The 19,085-nt window shown below is 40.3% G+C and overlaps 7 protein-coding genes across 13 annotated transcripts in view; 4 read left to right on the forward strand and 3 right to left on the reverse strand.

The window, feature by feature from the left end:
* Positions 1 to 1,959, forward strand: part of LOC104704003 (exocyst complex component EXO70B1-like) — a 2,670-nt gene extending 711 nt beyond the window's left edge. The window contains exon 2 of the mRNA XM_019245312.1: positions 55 to 1,959. Coding sequence (XP_019100857.1) covers positions 55 to 1,779 — 1,725 coding nt within the window. The 3' untranslated portion in view covers positions 1,780 to 1,959. The remainder of the gene's footprint in view (positions 1 to 54) is intronic.
* Positions 2,366 to 4,624, reverse strand: LOC104753331 (putative pectate lyase 21). Of its 2 annotated transcripts, none has more exons than XM_010475627.2 (5): positions 4,174 to 4,623; positions 3,515 to 3,866; positions 3,158 to 3,368; positions 2,979 to 3,047; positions 2,366 to 2,874 (listed from the first exon to the last, which is right to left on the reverse strand). In XM_010475627.2, the coding sequence occupies exons 1-5, from the start codon at positions 4,406 to 4,408 to the stop codon at positions 2,650 to 2,652; spliced, it is 1,092 nt and encodes a 363-aa protein (XP_010473929.1). In that variant the 5' UTR covers positions 4,409 to 4,623; the 3' UTR covers positions 2,366 to 2,649. The 2 variants fall into 2 exon arrangements, 1 of the variants encoding a protein (XP_010473929.1); XR_002037859.1 differs by having other exon boundaries at positions 2,860 to 2,874; positions 3,126 to 3,368; positions 4,174 to 4,624.
* On the forward strand, positions 5,057 to 7,616 carry LOC104753416 (ankyrin repeat-containing protein ITN1-like). Its single transcript, XM_010475696.2, has 4 exons — positions 5,057 to 5,374; positions 5,544 to 6,095; positions 6,186 to 6,595; positions 6,672 to 7,616. The coding sequence occupies exons 1-4, from the start codon at positions 5,353 to 5,355 to the stop codon at positions 7,509 to 7,511; spliced, it is 1,824 nt and encodes a 607-aa protein (XP_010473998.1). The 5' UTR covers positions 5,057 to 5,352; the 3' UTR covers positions 7,512 to 7,616.
* On the reverse strand, positions 8,127 to 12,789 carry LOC104753489 (phosphatidate phosphatase PAH1). Its single transcript, XM_010475762.2, has 11 exons — positions 12,425 to 12,789; positions 10,596 to 12,117; positions 9,909 to 10,507; positions 9,742 to 9,815; positions 9,563 to 9,647; positions 9,287 to 9,373; positions 9,064 to 9,136; positions 8,929 to 8,972; positions 8,704 to 8,832; positions 8,518 to 8,619; positions 8,127 to 8,432 (listed from the first exon to the last, which is right to left on the reverse strand). Exons 2-11 carry the CDS (start codon positions 12,004 to 12,006, stop codon positions 8,379 to 8,381), a joined length of 2,658 nt encoding a protein of 885 aa, XP_010474064.1. The 5' UTR covers positions 12,007 to 12,117; positions 12,425 to 12,789; the 3' UTR covers positions 8,127 to 8,378.
* LOC104753561 (protein GPR107-like) lies at positions 14,316 to 15,950 on the forward strand. The gene has a single exon (XM_010475811.2). It carries the CDS (start codon positions 14,425 to 14,427, stop codon positions 15,742 to 15,744), a length of 1,320 nt encoding a protein of 439 aa, XP_010474113.1. The 5' UTR covers positions 14,316 to 14,424; the 3' UTR covers positions 15,745 to 15,950.
* Positions 16,256 to 18,844, reverse strand: LOC104753627 (15-cis-phytoene desaturase, chloroplastic/chromoplastic-like). 3 transcript variants are annotated; one of them, XM_019245319.1, is made up of 2 exons: positions 18,109 to 18,844; positions 16,256 to 17,070 (listed from the first exon to the last, which is right to left on the reverse strand). In XM_019245319.1, the coding sequence occupies exons 1-2, from the start codon at positions 18,795 to 18,797 to the stop codon at positions 16,326 to 16,328; spliced, it is 1,434 nt and encodes a 477-aa protein (XP_019100864.1). In that variant the 5' UTR covers positions 18,798 to 18,844; the 3' UTR covers positions 16,256 to 16,325. The 3 variants fall into 3 exon arrangements, with proteins under 3 accessions (XP_019100864.1, XP_019100865.1, XP_010474176.1); XM_019245320.1 differs by having other exon boundaries at positions 16,256 to 17,015; positions 18,054 to 18,844; XM_010475874.2 differs by lacking the exon at positions 18,109 to 18,844 and having other exon boundaries at positions 16,256 to 17,805.
* Positions 17,973 to 19,085, forward strand: part of LOC104753698 (serine/arginine-rich splicing factor RS2Z33) — a 3,842-nt gene continuing 2,729 nt past the window's right edge. For 2 of the 4 annotated variants that reach the window (XM_010475976.2, XM_019245332.1), the window contains exon 1: positions 17,973 to 18,024. The gene's annotated coding sequence lies outside the window, so the exon portion shown is untranslated. Of the gene's footprint in view, positions 18,025 to 18,969; positions 19,063 to 19,085 lie in introns of those variants that run through there. The other 2 variants (XM_019245328.1, XM_010475933.2) reach the window with 2 other exon arrangements.

A 19,085-nucleotide genomic window follows, 5' to 3' on the forward strand; every position in this document is an offset into this window, starting at 1 on the left:
GAGTATGTTTCTTCTAACAATTTTTATTCTCTGTTTTGCGAAAGCAAGCGTGAGGCTAAGAAGTTCGTGAGACGCGTCAAGGAACTACAGAATGCGATGGACTTATTGATTAGAGAAGATCCGAGTTCAGATCATCTTCTTAGAGCTCAAAGACTAATGCAAATCGCTATGAAACGGCTTCAAAAAGAGTTTCTCCAAATTCTATCAATGAATCGTGCGCATTTGGATCCTGAATCCATCTCCACTAGATCACCTACGTCTGTCGTATCCAACGATGAAGATGCTTGGCACGAGTATCGTTCTGTTGGAGATTCGATCATGGAAGTTGAGGAGGTGTCAAAGAACTCTAGGACAGAGCTCAAGTCCATTGCAGAGTGCATGATCTCCACGGGTTACGCTAAAGAGTGTGCCAATACTTATAAATCCATCAGAAAATCGATAGTTGACGAATCCATTTACCGTCTAGGAGTTGAGAAATTAAGCTCGTCCAAGGCGAAGAAGATGCCATATGAGGTTGTTGAGTTGAAGACGAAGAGATGGATTGAGGCAGTTAAGGTCTCGATGAAGACTCTCTTCATTAGCGAAAAGACTCTATGCGATGAAGTTTTTGAATCCTCTGCTTCTCTTAGAGAGTCTTGTTTTAGAGATATCTCTAAGGAAGGAGCTCTGCTTCTGTTTGGGTTCCCTGAAACCGTTGCCGTGAGAGACAAGAAAAACCCACATATGAAGAAGATTTTTCCGTTGCTAGATATGTATTGCATGATCACAGAGAAATTACTTGCCATCGAAGCTATCTTCTCGTTTCCATCAATTTCGGCTGTTCGAACTCAAGCTCACAGCTCTCTTACTCGTCTTAGTGAGTCGATTCTTTCAAATCTGGCTGAGTTTGAATCTGATATACGTAAAGACACGTCGAAGACGATGGTTCGTGGTGGAGGTGTTCATCCAATGACTATCTCCGTCATGGATCACATCTCTCGACTCTCGGAATACAGTAGCTCACTCATGGATATTCTCAACGGATCACCATCATCCTCTCCTGATAAATCATTGCTTCCGAAATCTTACTTCAACGTCATGGAATCCGAAGGCTCTCCATCGTCGGAACTAAAAGTAAGATTCGCGTGGCTCATTCTCGTCCTCCTTTGCAAAATAGATGGCAAAGCTGAGATGTATAAAGAATTCTCCATGCAATATCTATTCTTAACCAACAATCTCCAATACGTGGTCTCACGTGCTCGCTCCACGAACCTGAAGCAGCTCCTCGGGGACGACTGGATCACGAGACATTTTGAGAAAGTTAAGCAGTTCGCTAGAAGCTACGAGCGGTTAGCGTGGGATCCACTAGTGTCGATGTGTCCGACGATTAGTACTTGCGAGGCAGTTGGTATGTCGCAAGAGGAAGCGAAGATGCAATCAGAAAAGTTCAACGAGAGCTTTGAGAAGACATGCGAGGCACAAAGCGAATGCGTCATACCGGATCGGAAACTGTTGGACGAGATGAGAATGTCCATCAGGAGAAAGCTCTTGCCGATATACCGCGATTTTTACAACGCGCATAGAAACGCCGTTATGTTGATAGGTAAAGAAGGTGGATGGAATATCCGATATACCCCTGAAGATATGGAATACCGCTTGTCGGAGCTCTTTACCGGGAAGGGTATTTCGGCTAATCGATATGTTTGTACGGAAGATTTCTGTGTTGTTAGAACTGCTACTACTACTCGATCTTTGTCATGCAGAAGAAAGACTCGATCTTTGTCATGCAGAAGATTTTGAAGGGGGGGGGGGGAAATAATGTTTTCATCATTTTTGTTCCTAATATTATTCTATGTAACTTAATTAAGGTGATTTAAGCTGTAACGCGTTACGACTTGTAAGTAACACGGTATGAGCTAGGTATATATATTTTGTGACTAGTACCATTAAATTGTCATGTCAAAACTAAATGCGATAATGAATTCGCCATCATTTTATTTTTGATGTGAACTTTGGTCCTTTTTGGTGGGTGAGGACCGTTAGGTAGCTAATAATCCAAGAAGCCAAGTCAAGTCAGATAACACGATTTGTAGAGACCTAAATACCACACATTTCTTTTGTAGAACCAATCAACGTAAGGGAGACTTGAAGGAGCCGAAGAGCCACACATTTTGTAGAGACTGATGAGTGATGACAATTGACAAATATTAAATACTCAAAAACCTTAAAGTTTGCATAAAAACAACATTTTAATTTGTTACATCAATTAATTTATATGGTATTCAACTTTTTATATAAAATTTTGGGTTTGACTTCGTCTTGGCTTTGATAAAATTTGTATAGGGCGTAAAACATTCCTCCCAAGCGAAATTAAACTAGGATGAAAGATTCAAATCTTCTTTAGAGGGGCTGTGAACCACTACTGTGTTATTATCTTATTAAGATAATCCATACAAACACACGAAAGCTCAAAATATACACAATATTTATTAGTTGGAAACTATAAAATGCCAACTTTGAATTGGAAAAAGTAGACAATCGTATCGAATTAGATTATATAATTTTGTTTGTCGAAGCTCAATTTTGTTGCAGTACTGCCTCATATATAAAATCCGATCATAGAAGAACCCTGGTTGCCAATAGTACTTTATTTTGCTAGGTGGTCGGAGGTTAGTGATCCAGTGGGAGAGGAAGGTTCTGCCAGCCGGTCGAATGTTTCAGATAGTTCTTGAGTTTTTCGCTAGGAGATTCGACGGTCAATTGAGAATAGTGTTGGGTCGGAGAGAACACGTGGCGATGTCCACCGTCCTGGCTAAGACAAGACTTGGCTCCGTTCAACAACAAATCCCCTTCTGATTTTACGAACCCAGCTCCAGGTTTCTCTTTATCCGCAGCCTAATCAACAAACCAGAAAAAAAACATAACTTTGATTTTAACATTATACCAAAAAGAAGAAAGTGTAATATAAGAACCTAAGGAAAGAATACAAACTAGATCACCTTCTCAGTGATGTACTTAAAGACAGTCTTCTTCTCACTAGCTTCATATATGTTGCACTGAGAATATATCTATATATCATAAAAGAAAATGTATGAGCTATGAACTGAGATGATGGCATGCATAATCGTATATATTTATGTTCATACTAGTCTTATAGGTTAATCTTCGGGTTACGGATCTGAGATTCGACACCGGCCCCAACGGCGTAAATGGACCAGTGACGAGTGTAGTTGTTGAAGAGATGGACACTTGCGAAGCGAACGCGAGGGTGTCGCTGACGTGTACCGTCAAAGAAACAGTGATGTATGGTAACTCTTATGCATCGGTCCGTCACGTGACTTGTGTCCGCTCCAATCAATATCGTCTTGTCGTGGTTCATGAAATGACATCTGAAATATATTCTTTTAAACATTTAACACAATAGCTAGGGACATATAATATGTATGAAGTATCAAATGTCTAACAATTCTTTTAATTTTCATGTTTTGATCATTTTTAAAATTGGTGGGATAAGGATTGGTTTCCAAAATTATACCTTGAGACGGTAATGTCGGTGCTTTCTCGAGTGATATCAATCAAACCATCATAGTAATTCTTGAGACTACAACGATCAATCCAAATGTTGTGTGATTTTGGTTTGATCTGAATGGCGTCTGCGTCTGGACCTACACCGCCTTCAAATTCAAGATTGCAGATTATAACGTTTTCACACTGACTTAGCCTTAACCCTTTTCCCGTAATCTTCACTCTTTGGCCTCTTCCGTCCACCGTTTTGTGCGATGATACGCTCACAAACGAAGAAAGATTGATCGTTCCAGACACATCGAACACAATCCATAGCGGTTCTGGTCTCTTGCAAGCCTCTCGTAACGATCCTGGACCCTCGTCTGCAAACACACACACACACATACATGATTCGTTTTATATATGAATATTTAATATTAGGTGTCCAATAATATTGTGGATCTCAGAACCAAACAGATATATGTAATGTAGATATCTTTGGTTTGATGCGGTCTGAATCCAAAAGTAATTACTTCTCTACCTCACTTATGTGGTATTCACAACTTTATATAGCACCTAGATTATACCAACTTTAGGAAGCACCTAGATCATATGAATCCAAGAAACAGAGGAATCCTAGACTATATAAATGAGATCATGAGGGGGGGGGGGGGGGGCAACTGAATATACCAGCTAAAGAAGTGACGCGGCAAATCGGACCATTTAGACCACCAACGGCGGCGCAGCCGAAACCCTCGGCCTTTGCAGCGAGAGAGCGGAGGCTGGAGTCTACGTCACAATAAGGTCCCACCGTCATGTGGTGATCCGATGGTGGAGCTGGAGCGGGTGTATAAGGTGGTGGGAAAGGGGTGTTGGGGGTTTCGCCGGCGTGATGGGATCTGTGAAGGCCGTGTAAGTTTCCCATATCTCTCTCTATTTATAATTTAAGTAATGAATTTAATTTGGGACAGTTTCAGTTTTGTATTTTTGGGATATAATTGCTCCTCCTTTTGTTTCAACTGAAACTGAAACTGAAACTGAAACATTGATGATGGTGGTAGCTTAGCTTTGTTGGAGGAACTGTGGGAGAATAATCCTATTTTGTCCTCTTTTTTATTTTATTTTTTCTCTCTCTCTTTTGAGTTTTGAGTTGCCGACAGTAGCTTTTTTCTTTTTTAAAAATAATTGTAAGGTTGGAAAATTAGATTTTTGATCAGACAACTTTAAATTTTAGTAGATATTTTCGGAAGATATATATATATATATATATATATTTAAATCTACTGTTTTGATTTATTCTAAAAAATAAAAATAAAGACCAGTAAATATTACAAATTGTTATAGAAACGTTCAAAAATGATTTAGTTATAAATTTTAGCTAATTTTCAAACGTTCAACAAAAACAAATGTTCAAAATCAAACCTGTGAAGCCCAAACAGGCCAACACATATATATATATATATATATTTATTGACAAACCAAGAAACGAAGCCCATTAACTGGTTAACTAAACCATCCCAATAAGTATTTCATCAAACCGTATTGTTGTTATATTGTGAATTTTAAAATTGGAACGGCTCGCATGAAATTGTTGCTGATGTGGCAAATCCCTAACTGAAGAAGAAGAAAAGACAACCCAAATCAAAATTACACCCAAAAAAAGGTCATTAAGCTGCTTTTGCTTCTCCTACGATTATCAGATCGCAAACCCTTGCCTTGCCCTTGCACAGTGTGATCGTTAACGGTGGCCGACGTCTTCGACGGCCTTATTCATCTTTCTCCAGTCGGTCCATCATTCTACAATATCATGATCCCGCTTTGAAAGAATAAAAAAGAAGCCTTCTCTGTATTTTTTATCTCTCTCTCACAATGGGATCCAGAATCGAAGAAGGTACACAACGATTTCTCCTTCTCCTTGATTTTTTTAGTTTTCTGACTCTAATCGCAATATTAGGGTTAGGTCTTCAAACGTGATCTTTAGGCTGGTTTTTGTATTTCTTCTAATGGATTTGTCATTTGCGTGTTGAACAAACAAACGATGTGATATCTGAATCTCGCAGAGAAGGAACTGGAACCGGATGTGGAGAAGATTTTGGCGACGGAACCGGCGAGTCCTGCTGGGAGCACTTTAGCGGACCTCTCGCCAACTCCAACCCCAAGGAAGACTCTGGTTCTGTCTAATTCGGGTAAGGCTTTGATGGTGTCTAACTCTAGCAAGTCCTTGGGACTTTCCAATTCCGGGAAACGGTTTGATCTATCGGGGAAGAAGAAGTACGTTAAACAGGTCACCGGCCGCCACAACGACACCGAGCTTCACCTAGCTGCTCAACGAGGAGATCTTGCTTCTGTTAAGCAGATTCTTAGTGACATTGATTCTCAGATTACTGGTACCATTACCGGAGCTGATTTCGATGAAGAGGTCTCTCAAATCATGACAGCAGTGGTAAACGAGGTGAATGAGTTGGGAGAGACGCCTCTTTTTACAGCTGCAGAGAAAGGAAACATAGATGTTGTCAACGAGTTGCTTCGTTATACAACTAAAGAATCTCTTATGCAGAAGAACCTCTCTGGATTCGACGCTTTACACATTGCTTGTAGTCAAGGCCATCAAGGTAAGTCTTGATGTAAATCAAAACCTTTTTGATGCTAAAAAGATTTTGCATCTTTCTTTCTAACCGCGCGGGGAGCTTCTTTTAATGCAGCTATTGTCAAGTTATTGCTTGAGCATGAACCTCAGTTGAGTAAAACAGTAGCTCAATCAAACGCAACCCCGCTTGTGTCAGCTGCAACACGAGGGCATTCTGAAGTTGTTAACGAATTGCTTGCTAAAGACTCAAGCTTGCTTGATATTTCTAGATCGAATGGGAAAAACGCGCTTCACCTTGCTGCGCGTCAAGGTCATGTAGATATTGTGAGAACGTTGCTCGATAGAGATCCGCAATTAGCAAGAAGAACAGACAAGAAAGGTCAGACGTCTTTGCATATGGCTGTGAAAGGAGTTAGCTCAGAAGTCGTGAGGTTGCTCCTTCGAGCTGATCCGGCTATCGTCATGCTTCCTGATAAATTCGGTAACACCGTGTTGCATATCGCTACGCGGAAGAAAAGAGCAGAGGTAAATGATTGATTCTTGATTCTTGATTCTTGATTCTTGATTGTTGAATCTTGAATTCTTTGTTTTGATTTTGCAGATTATTAATGAGCTGTTACAACTTCCGGATACAAACGTGAATGCGCTAACACGAGACCATAAAACCGCTTACGACATTGCTGAAGGACTCACTCATTCAGAGGAATCCGCAGAGATCAAAGACATATTATCGCGTTGTGGTGCCCTCAAAGCCAACGAATTAAACCAGCCAAGAGACGAGCTGCGGAAAACAGTGACCGAGATCAAGAAAGACGTCCACACGCAGCTCGAACAAACCCGAAAAACCAACAAAAACGTCGACGGGATTGCCAAGGAGCTAAGGAAACTTCACAGAGCAGGAATCAACAATGCGACAAACTCAGTGACCGTTGTGGCTGTTCTTTTCGCCACGGTTGCATTTGCCGCCATTTTCATGGTTCCGGGAGGCGACGACGACCATGGAGTGGCAGTGATGGTTCATGCAACATCCTTCAAGGTATTCTTTATATTCAACGCGATCGCGCTCTTTACTTCCTTAGCAGTAGTTGTCGTGCAAATCACGCTTGTAAGAGGAGAGACTAAGACGGAGAGACGTGTGGTGGAAGTAATTAATAAGCTGATGTGGCTCGCCTCTGTCTGCACCAGTGTGGCATTCATATCCTCATCGTACATTGTGGTTGGTCGGAGAAACAGATACGCGGCAGTTGTGGTAACGGTCATAGGAACTGTGACGATGACCGGCATTTTGAGTATAATGACATATTATGTTGTGAAATCGAAGAGGACGAGGAAAGTAAGGAAGAAGGAGAAGAAGAAATTTGCTAGAACTGGCACGAGTTCGTGGCATCATGCGAATCCGTCGGAGACTGAATCCGAGGTTAATCCAATTTACGCTATCTGATCGATGATCAATGATATCATTATCCATGGAAATTCATGTTTTCTTTTTCTTGATCTATGAAAGTGTAGTGTTTATATATTTTTGCCGTAAGGAAAGGTCGAACTATATATGTCTTAAACTTTCTACACAAGGAGATTTGAAAACAATGGTTTCTTTGAAAAATGATCTAACAACCAAACCATTAAAGTGCTAAGTTAACAAGTTATTGTTAGTTGCTAAATTGTATATGAACTCTTTAAGGAATCGCCTTTTAAGTTAAGTTAACTAGCTACTTGCTTTTCACATGCATTTGGAATTTGGATCCATTAGTCTACATATTTGAATCAATCAACCTAATTGAATCGAGAGTATTATTTACGTTAAAACATATGCTAGAGTATAAGCTACGATCATGTTTAAGAAGAATTGGGAAGTGCCTCGTTAACATTCTCAACTTAATAAGGTTTCTTTTTCTTTTGCATATTTTGATCAAGATTTATATTGTAAACTTCTATAGTTAGGTTTTTCTTTGCATCTTTCTCCATTCAACAACGCTTTCAAGGTTATGTAGTAGACTATCTGATATTTTATATCCAATATATATATTATTTTAACTTTTATTTTTTTCTGTGTATGTAAAAGAGAACTATAAAGAAAATAATGTCTTGTACATAAGTTTGTCACAGCTAATATAGCATTCTTTCCCTATTGTGTTAACTCCTACATAAGACATTACAAAGTAGAGACATCTTTCTTTTCTACAAGTTCCAGCTATTTCCTGTCTACAAGGTCATAGAAGAAGCATAGATTCCACAGCCACTATGTCCGACTCATCTGCACCTCGTTTTAGAGACCCGAAAAGTTTCTCCTGTTTGTAACATGATTTCCTTAATTAACCTCTTCTATTGGTAGTTTCCAGAAGTTCCATGGGTTATAATCTTCCTGTGAACGTGTAAGAAAACACTTCAAACCATTGATGAATCTACATTACATTATATTTCTTAAAAGATTATATAACTCTAGTTACCTGCTCAACAAGTGAAGTTGGAGGAAACATGTCGTTGACAAGAGTATGAAGTGAAGTGTAAGACTTTTTGACATCTATGCGATGCCCTGTTGCCACTTCTCCCTATCCATTTTTAAACACAGAGTTATCACTCAGTAAACGCGACGAGACAACCATTCATGTCAGATTCTAAGGGATTGTGAGTACCTTTGGGTTGATTATGAATATCTTCCCCTTTGGGATTCCGAGTTTTCTGTAACTCAGCTCATCGGTATCTCTGTTTCCAAATCCCGCGTAAAACGGGTTGTAATCCGTAGGAAAGAGTTTCCTGATATCCTGTAGATTACAGTTGTAGAAGTTGTTCATATCTAAAAGTGTGCCGCTGGTTTTAACTGTGCTCTTTTATTCCTAGAATAATGGAGAATTATTTACCTCCAAACATGCGATCTTGAATTCATGAGGTGCTCTTCTTATCACTGTTATGTTAGAAGGAATATGAGATCTTTACTGTTGAATTTAAAATACGTAGAAGTGCTACCAATAAATCTAGAAGGCATAAAGATTAACCTTCACGGTACAATGCTGGAAAAAGCCCATCTGGTGAAATGACTACAGGACCGGTTGGCAGAGCTTTTCCGTCCTGCAAGCCAGTGAAAAAAGGATTTCATAAGAAACAGAGAGATTCCATAATCATGGATTGTAGATATCCCCACACATCATTATTTCAGCTCCTAGAAGAACTAGGTGTGAATGAAGTGTCAATTCACAGGTAAAAAGATCTCAATTTTACCTGCTTCAGATTATTTAAGAAATTTCTCGTTAGATATGCCTGAACGATGGCACGGGCGCTCAAAAAAAGCAACTGATATCCATTCTCCTAAGAAAACGAAAGCAATGTGAAGCATATAGTGAGATTCATACTTCCAGGGTACAAAAATTTAAGATACAAACTGTTTAAACAACCACTTTAAACAAAGTGTATCTTATATATAAGGCAGTTGTTGATCTCATGTTTTTCCCATATCAAGTGCGAGAAGCGAGATTGACTTAAACCTTAAACATTTACCTTTATGGCAGAGAAAAGCTTGGCTACACCGGACTGTGTCCAGTCCTTTCCAATGAAGGGCATGAACTGACCTAACACATCAGATCTGCAAGACAAACAGATCATCACATTGGCATAAGTAAAGATACTATATATCTAATATGAAAACATATCAGTTGCAATAAGGATCCAAGCTGTACTTAGTTATAGTTCCATCAACATCTGAAATCACTATCTTGGTGTCCCATCTCCACCGATATATATGTGCATCAACCTAATAACAACCAAGGAGTATTGAAGAACTTAAGTTAGAAGAGATTTCCCCAATGTGCTTTCAAATTTTCAACTAATGTAACCATCAACAAACCTGTTGTGTTCCCAGAACTCTTGTTGAGAAACTAAAAGTTATTATATTCTGACCATCTTTCAGATTCAGAGATGCGATCTGTTCATTGGTAGGGACATTGGTTCTCACAAGTTGTCTACGCGGGGACTCATGGCGACTCTCTGTGGTTGATTGTGGTTCCGGTGAGTTCTGTAAGCCAGGTTCAGAATCAACAAACAGATCTTCTTCGCTCGAGGAGTTACTTCCAGTATGTTCAATTGTTTTAACCCTTCTAAAAGGAATCGGCCAGAGTCTCCATCTTCTTCCAGATGAAGAAGGAGTTACTGTAGTTTCATCATCCTTGGGTTTAGGCGATTCATTTTCCTCCACAGAGATCACATCATCTGGCTGGATATCTAAGTCTAGATCAAACACAGCTTTCCCAAGCACAATTCGAGCAGCTTTCGTCCATGGCATATACGTGTCTCTAATCCTAACAACCAGATTTTCACTTTCAAGAATTGATGTTGCCGAATTTATATATTCTTCCATGGAAATCCGATGTGCATCAAAGACCTCAGCAGCTGCGCTAAGTCCCATACCCTGACGAAGCTCATCCTTGCAAATTGATAGTTCATATCCTGTAAAGTTGAACCATTGTTAAAAACAACGCAGCTACTATTGCTACTTAGTCATAGTTTTAAACCAACAAAAACTGAAGTTCCTTACTCTGATCTGTATCGGGTTTTCCTACATCCAAACTAGAAGTCGCACCCACAGAAACTACACTCTTCCCGTCCTCGTTATCCTCCTCTGTTGGTTTAGTTGGAGTCCGTTGCTCATCGTTTTCTCTCGTTGAATCTATAGAGACTCCCTCAGAAGCCTGATCTTCCGATTCTATACTCCCGCCTTCCTGGTTGTTAATCAAGATGGCAGTTTCTGCAGATGTTCTAGGCTGTTCTTCCTTACATTCTGAATCAGTATTAGAATCAATGGATATTCTGGATTCCTCGGTTGTTTTGACTTCTTCTGTTGTTATTTGGGTTGTAGAAGAAGATTCAAAACTATCAACGAGAGTATCTCTTGTTTCAATAGTCACTTCATCTTCACTTCTATCATTTTCCGGGATGGTGTTAAGTGGAAACTCACCTTCTTTTAGATTCCGATCCTCAAAAGTAGGACTTGGTTCCCCTGACTTTGCATTCTCAGCAGTCTCAGTCAGCTCTGACTGCTCCACATAGCTCCCAAGAAGATTTCTTTGAACATCATGAGAATCTTTTTCGGCATTATCACGAGAACAGGAATCTGAATCACTACGGTCATCATTCGCGGTATCCACTTTTTCAGATACAATATTAATTGCATCAGATGACTCCACTTTGCCGATATATTCAGTATCCCACGAAGTCTCTGACGACGCAAACTCGGTATTACCTTCACAAAACTCAGTCCCATCACCAGGGGCCAAATGAAACTGAGGAGTATTTAACCGTAAATTCCCAGCCTCCTGCTCTGCGGCTGACACAGGGGCTGTAAGTATATGTCCATCAATACTGACCAAAACGACTTCAGAGTCAGAGCCTTGAGAATCCCCATAGCTGTCCACATTTAGATTGTCAAATCTAGCACTTCCATATTCCGAGGTTGGAGAAGGCGGATCATCCTGAAAATCATAGAACCTCCTATTACAATCAGACTCAGTCCTCTCAAGCCGGTTCAAAGGGTCGAAACCTTCTCGTAGTTCCCCAGAACCAGCGTCAGATAAACTGTGCTCAAGTCGAAAACCAACGCCGTTAGTTTCACTACTAGCATTGTTATTCTCAGACCCGGAAATCAAACTGTTGGTGTCATTAGCTGCAGCAGGATCAACTTCCCTGATGAAATAGGCTTCACCAGAATTATCAAGGTACATGTGGAAATCAGCTTCGGTTCCATTAACAGCAATCTTGACAAACTTCTCAGCGCCTTTGAGAACACCTTGGAACTTACCAAACCTAACATACCAAGGTGTGCTACGGAAAGAACCATCTTGTTGTTGAACAACAATGACATCAATAGCACCACCGAATGGATGAAACGGTGTAGCAACAGAGTAAACGCCTTGAGAAATCAAACTCCCAACTCTTCCAACCAAACTCATCTCTCATCAAAATTCAATTGAGAAAAAAAAATCTTTCAACTTTGAGTGTTCTAAATCATATACAAAAACTCTCTTTTAAAGTTTCTAGACAGGGCAAATTCCAGCCTAAGCCTGCAGATGATACAAAAAAAAACAACCCGACAAGCCAAAATTAGACAACACAATAAAGCTGTGATACTAAAAAAAAAAAAAAAACCCCACAAGCAAAATTAAATTTTTTTCTAGAAATCATTCTTAATGTTCCGATTACAAGTTATTCCAGCGAGAATTTACCCGATTTCGAGCATGCAGCTTAAACTATTCCAATAAACATCAGTTTCTGAACTAGCCCCATAAGGCCATAACCAATAAAAAAAATCAAACATTTCCCAAATCTCATAGTCGCGATGAAGAAAAAAAAATTACGAATTGAACTTACAGATTGAAGGAAGTTATAGCGGAGAATCCAAGAAACGACGGACGAATCTCGTTTGCTCAGAAATCGAGATTCTTCTTCTATGACAAATGAACCCAATTTTTTTTTTTATTCCTGTTCTATCAATTTCATTAATATACCTTCTTGGGGATAAAAATCTTGGGTTCCTCAATAAAAGATTCTCGGAATTTTTTTTTTAAGAATCAAAGTCAAGAAAAAAAAGAAAGGATTTGTCTTTTTGCTTCGTCGTCGATTGTATTTTACCGGTGGGAGAAATTTATACTACAAGAAAGAAGAAAAGAAAAAAAAAAAATTAAATCCGCCATTACTTAAAAGACACTGTAATTGCTTTGCTTTATATAGAGAGACTTTATATTATAGATGATGAGTACTCTCCTATGAAAGCCCGGGACTAGTACTAGGAGGGAGGGAGAATTCCGAGAAGGGTCTAGGGCTTTTGTCGTAATTACTCGATATCTTAGAGGGTAAGTTTGGTATTTTGACTATTAAACCTCCCTTTGGACAATCATCAATGGGAGAACTTTTTTTGTGTTCTTAGATTAAATATATAGTGAAAATAATGTTAGATCAGTTGTTAAGATCATAGGTAAAAAAAATGGGAGAACTAATTATGGTGTTCTTAGAATAAAGATATAGTGAAATAATATTCATAAACATTTTACAAATTATAAAAACTTATAAAATAACATTTAAATTGCTTACTTATATAAAAGCAATTGTATACTTATAAATTAATATAATATTCTTAAACATATTACAATTATAAAAACTTATAAATTAACATTTAAATTGCTTTCTTAAATAAATGAAAATTTTTTTTTTTCCAAAAAATCTCGTCCAATCACATGAAGACACGTCAAATAAGAACTGGGCTTAGATCAGTTTTACATCAAAAACTAAAAAAAGTGTTCTAAGCTACTATTCATTATTTTTATAATTTTTTTGGGCTAAGAACACCCTTGATGTTATCCCATTAATGATGGTCTAACTGTTCAACTCGATTCCAATAGGGTTCCAATATGAACATGATACAATGTTACTACAGTATATTAAATAAAAACTTCCCGAAATAATTGAAAAGAAATGGATTCGTGTGGATTGGAATATTACAATGAATCATATCAAGTGATCCACTCATCCACACAATAGCATAATTGTGGTATATTCTTTGTCTATATACGCTTAAGTGTTTTAGACATATATATATATTTTTAAATCACGAACCAAACCTCCTCTCGAAAGCCAAATATTGATTAATTATTATACATTTTTCGTTAGTGTTGAATTTGTTTCGTCCTCTGTGGTTTTTTTTTTTTTTTTTTTTAAAGAAAGAATTGTTAATTTAATTTAGATCACGTTTTATCAGTCACTCTTAATAAATGTAATAAACAGTTAGTATAAAATTTTAAAAAAAAAAAACACAAAATGTAATAGAGAGAGTTTTAGATGTGTCTAATAAGTCTAATTAATACAATAAGCATCTCGTCACCAATCACAAGTGTCCTAGGGTGACAAGGTTCTCACCTAACTCGTTTTTTTTTTCCAAGTCAATCCATTTTCCATTAATAGTTTACCGATTCATGGCGTTGTGTCTCTCCTATAAATTTATTACGCATACCGCGGCATACGTATCTATTTTAAATTGCTACAGATGTGTGGATGAAGACAGGTGTAAGTGCAACGCACGTGTTACACATTCTCTTACCAAAGTACTGTACCAACCCCCTTCTCATTAAAAGTTTTGACAATCTTACTATTAGCTCTATCAATTAAGCCCAATGGGCTTTGCCTAAAGTCGGGTCAATTCAACCGTTACGGGCGACCCGACCTTTTCTGTTCGGTATCGGTTTGTTTCCGCAGCTTGAAATCGGGTCAAACGCCATTCTCGTTTCTCCCCAAGCTTTGCAAAAACGAAAACCAAAAAATAATAATAACACGAGAAGCATCATCATCATCTCTGTACTATACTGTTACGGCACGATATGACGAGATTACCCTTCTTCTTCGTCGTCCTCCTCCTCCTCCTCATCGCCGCAACCCGCACGACGGCGGAGATCAAGTCTCTCACAATCTCCGACGACTCTAGGCCGATGATTCTCTTCGAAAAATTCGGATTCACTCAGTCCGGCCATGTTAGCGTCTCTGTTTCCTCCGTATCAGTAGTATCTTCTTCGTCTGTTCCGATCCCGGATCCTTCGAGGCTAGGTTTCTTCCTCATGTCAGAGGAATCGCTTCTCCAAGTAGTCTTAGAGATCCAGCAAAACCCTAACTTCTGTGTACTCGATTCCAATTACGTCCTCCATCTCTTCACATTCCACGATCTCTCTCCTCCGCCTGGTTCCAAATACGAGCACTTGTACCCGGTGGTTTCTCCCAACGAGTACTCTCTCTTCTTCGTTAATTGCGTACCGGAAACCAAAGTTTCGATGAAGGTCCGAACGGAGATGTACAATTTAGATCCGAGCGGGTCTAAGGATTACCTCCCTGCCGGGTCAACCCGATTACCTGGATTGTATTTCTTCTTCTCCCTCGGCTACTTAGCTTTCCTTGGTCTCTGGGGTTATGCTTGTTTTGTCAATAAAAGAGTTGTTCATAGGATCCATGTTCTCATGGCGGCCTTGCTTCTGATGAAAGCTCTGAATCTGATCTGTGCCGCTGAGGATAAGCACTACGTTAAAGTCACCGGTACTCCTCACGGCTGGGATGTCTTATTCTACATTTTCCAGTTTATTCGTGTTGTTCTTCTCTTCACTGTGATTGTGTTGATCGGTACTGGTTGGTCCTTCTTGAAGCCGTTTTTACAAGAGAAAGAGAAGAACGTGTTGATGGTTGTTGTTCCACTTCAGGTTTTGGCCAACATTGCTTCCATTGTGATTGGTGAGACTGGACCTTTCATCAAAGATTGGGTAACTTGGAATCAGATATTCTTGCTTGTAGATATTGTTTGCTGTTGTGCAATCTTATTTCCCATTGTCTGGTCGATACGTTCGCTGAGAGAGACTTCGAAAACCGATGGGAAAGCAGCTAGGAACTTGGCAAAATTGACTCTGTTCAGACAGTTCTACATTGTTGTCATTGGGTATTTGTACTTTACGAGGATTGTAGTGTTTGCGCTGAAGACTATCGCAGCTTATAAGTATCAGTGGGTGAGCAATGCGGCTGAGGAGATTGCAAGTCTGGCGTTTTACATGTTGATGTTCTATATGTTCAGGCCGGTCGAGAAGAATGAGTATTTCGTTTTAGATGATGAAGAAGAGGAAGCCGCAGAGCTGGCCTTGAAGGAGGATGATTTTGAACTCTGAAACAGATCAAGGAGTATCAGCAGTGAGGACGTTCGCATTATCTTTTCTTCTTTTTGATTTTTTTGTTTAACTTCAGAAGTAGTTTACTCGCAAAAGGTAATAACTGTGTATTGCTCTCGATATGGTAAAAGCTTTTGTTTGTACTAGGACTTATTTGCTAGTAATGAGAAGATCAGTGCCTCTGCTGTTTGGTACATGTATTGTCACTTAACTGAATCTGCTTTACCCGACTCGCTAGTTCGATGTCAGGACTATCTATAAGTCAATGAGCTTTCTGACCATGTAGCCATTAGTGGGGAAGTAACATAGACATTAGTGAAGTTATTGTCAATGTCCGGATACCACATGGACTGCTTTCTATTTATTAGTCACTGTCGTTTGTTAAGAGACATTGTCCCTAATTCCTCTTGCATTAACCAGTGATCACAACAACAACTTCTCATTAGAAGGTATTTTAAGTCATAGATATAAGTTGAGGAAGCCATAATGTTTAACTGTCCAATATGTGATCTTAGAGGATACATACTCTAGTACATACATGGATAAAAGCTACACAATGAATCTTAAATAACAAAAGAAAACTACTTGATTTGTCCCTTTTCTCGTAACAACACTTCCACGGCTCGTCTCCCAGAGACCAAAGCCCCGTCAAACGTAGCAGAAGTCATGTAATCACCGCACAAGTAAAGACCTGACCCGACCCGCGGACTCTTAACCAAATCAGTGGGTGGGCATTGGTTCGGCTGAGCGAATTTTATCCGGTACGTTTTCAAATGTTTCCATGACATAACCGAAGACTCACTGAACCAACCAGAGAGTTCTCTGAGAACCTCTGCTGCTAAATCATTATCGGATCTATCCTCGAAAGATCCGATCAATGATACCGAAACCAGAGCCTTTCCCGGTGGCGCGTATGTCCGAGCAACGTTCGTAGCGAAGACCATGTTGTTGATTATACCGGTGCTTGACCCGTTAAGGAATAGAACCGGGTCTTGTACCGGTATTTGATTCGGCTCAGCTGTGAAATAAACGCAAATCGTACTCCGACCCGGTTTAGTCATAACCGGCTCTCTGATCCCCTCGAGAAGCTTATCCGCTTCGTGTTGCTCGACGGCGACTATTACACCTAGCTCTGCTTTCAAAACGCCGCCGTCTTGGAGTCTCACACTAGGTGGTTCCGAATCCGATCCATTTGGATACTCAATCGAAGCTACCCTTGTGTTGAACAAGACGGAACTAGCGGGTAATTTCGCGGCCAACTGGTTAGGGATTTCTCCAATTCCCATGGCCGGAAGTGTGTTTTCTCCGAGAGCCAGACACCGGAAAATGAAATCGAAGAGCTTCGAAGTCGTCTCGAGGTCTCTGTCAAAGAAAATCCCGCCGAAGAATGGTCGGAAGAACCGATCAAGGATCGCTTCGGAGAAACCAATCTTACGGAGGAGATCAATGGTAGGAACCTCATCGGCGGCAGTCAAAATCTCTTCGTCTGACTTGATCAGAACCATAGCTCTCGTCAAAGCGATAAGCCCTTTGTCCACGACGGATCCGATCGGGTTGGTGAGAGTCGCAACCGAATCCCAAAAATGCCGGAGAGGATCAGCGACAGTGTGAAATTTCCCGCCGTAAAAAACCTTAGCTCCGGCGTAAAATCTCTGCAAATCCAGTGCTTCGTAATCTAGAAGCTTTTTAGCTTCAGGGTACGCTGTGATGAAAATCTGAAATCCTCTGTCGAGAAAAAAGCCGTCGACGATATCTGTACGGACGCGTCCGCCTACGCCGTCGGAAGCTTCTAAGAGTAGGAATGGGATCCGTTCGGAGGTGAGCCGAGTTGCGGCGGCTAAACCAGCGAGTCCTGCGCCGATGATAATGACGCCGGTTTGATTCTTTCGATCGTACGGCTCTTCGGCGGACGATCGAGCTCCGGGAAAGTGTTTGTATCGGAGAATTGCATGGCCGCGGCGGCGAGGGGTGAAATGAGAAAAGGATGAGGTTGGGAGAGAGATCGCCAGTGGCATTTTTAAAAGTTTGGATAAGGTTTTTTTCTCATTCGTTTAACTTTTTATTTTCCCCGGGAAAATGGTTTGTCTGGAAACTAATAAAAAAACACATGTTTGTTTTCATCTATATATGGGATCTGTGCCGTTGATTTGGAACTAAGATATCCTGACCGTCAGATATATATATTGTTCTTCGTCTTTGATTTGTGTTTCGTAGATCTGACTCGTGACGGGTAGCTCAGTTTCGAGATACACCGAGTGCGGCGAATTATCGGATCTAGAGGTATGGCAATAGTCGGATTTTTTNGGGATTTCTCCAATTCCCATGGCCGGAAGTGTGTTTTCTCCGAGAGCCAGACACCGGAAAATGAAATCGAAGAGCTTCGAAGTCGTCTCGAGGTCTCTGTCAAAGAAAATCCCGCCGAAGAATGGTCGGAAGAACCGATCAAGGATCGCTTCGGAGAAACCAATCTTACGGAGGAGATCAATGGTAGGAACCTCATCGGCGGCAGTCAAAATCTCTTCGTCTGACTTGATCAGAACCATAGCTCTCGTCAAAGCGATAAGCCCTTTGTCCACGACGGATCCGATCGGGTTGGTGAGAGTCGCAACCGAATCCCAAAAATGCCGGAGAGGATCAGCGACAGTGTGAAATTTCCCGCCGTAAAAAACCTTAGCTCCGGCGTAAAATCTCTGCAAATCCAGTGCTTCGTAATCTAGAAGCTTTTTAGCTTCAGGGTACGCTGTGATGAAAATCTGAAATCCTCTGTCGAGAAAAAAGCCGTCGACGATATCTGTACGGACGCGTCCGCCTACGCCGTCGGAAGCTTCTAAGAGTAGGAATGGGATCCGTTCGGAGGTGAGCCGAGTTGCGGCGGCTAAACCAGCGAGTCCTGCGCCGATGATAATGACGCCGGTTTGATTCTTTCGATCGTACGGCTCTTCGGCGGACGATCGAGCTCCGGGAAAGTGTTTGTATCGGAGAATTGCATGGCCGCGGCGGCGAGGGGTGAAATGAGAAAAGGATGAGGTTGGGAGAGAGATCGCCAGTGGCATTTTTAAAAGTTTGGATAAGGTTTTTTTCTCATTCGTTTAACTTTTTATTTTCCCCGGGAAAATGGTTTGTCTGGAAACTAATAAAAAAACACATGTTTGTTTTCATCTATATATGGGATCTGTGCCGTTGATTTGGAACTAAGATATCCTGACCGTCAGATATATATATTGTTCTTCGTCTTTGATTTGTGTTTCGTAGATCTGACTCGTGACGGGTAGCTCAGTTTCGAGATACACCGAGTGCGGCGAATTATCGGATCTAGAGGTATGGCAATAGTCGGATTTTTT

The sequence above is a fragment of the Camelina sativa genome, chromosome 1, assembly GCF_000633955.1.
Source record: "Camelina sativa cultivar DH55 chromosome 1, Cs, whole genome shotgun sequence".
NCBI classification, from domain to species: domain Eukaryota; kingdom Viridiplantae; phylum Streptophyta; class Magnoliopsida; order Brassicales; family Brassicaceae; genus Camelina; species Camelina sativa.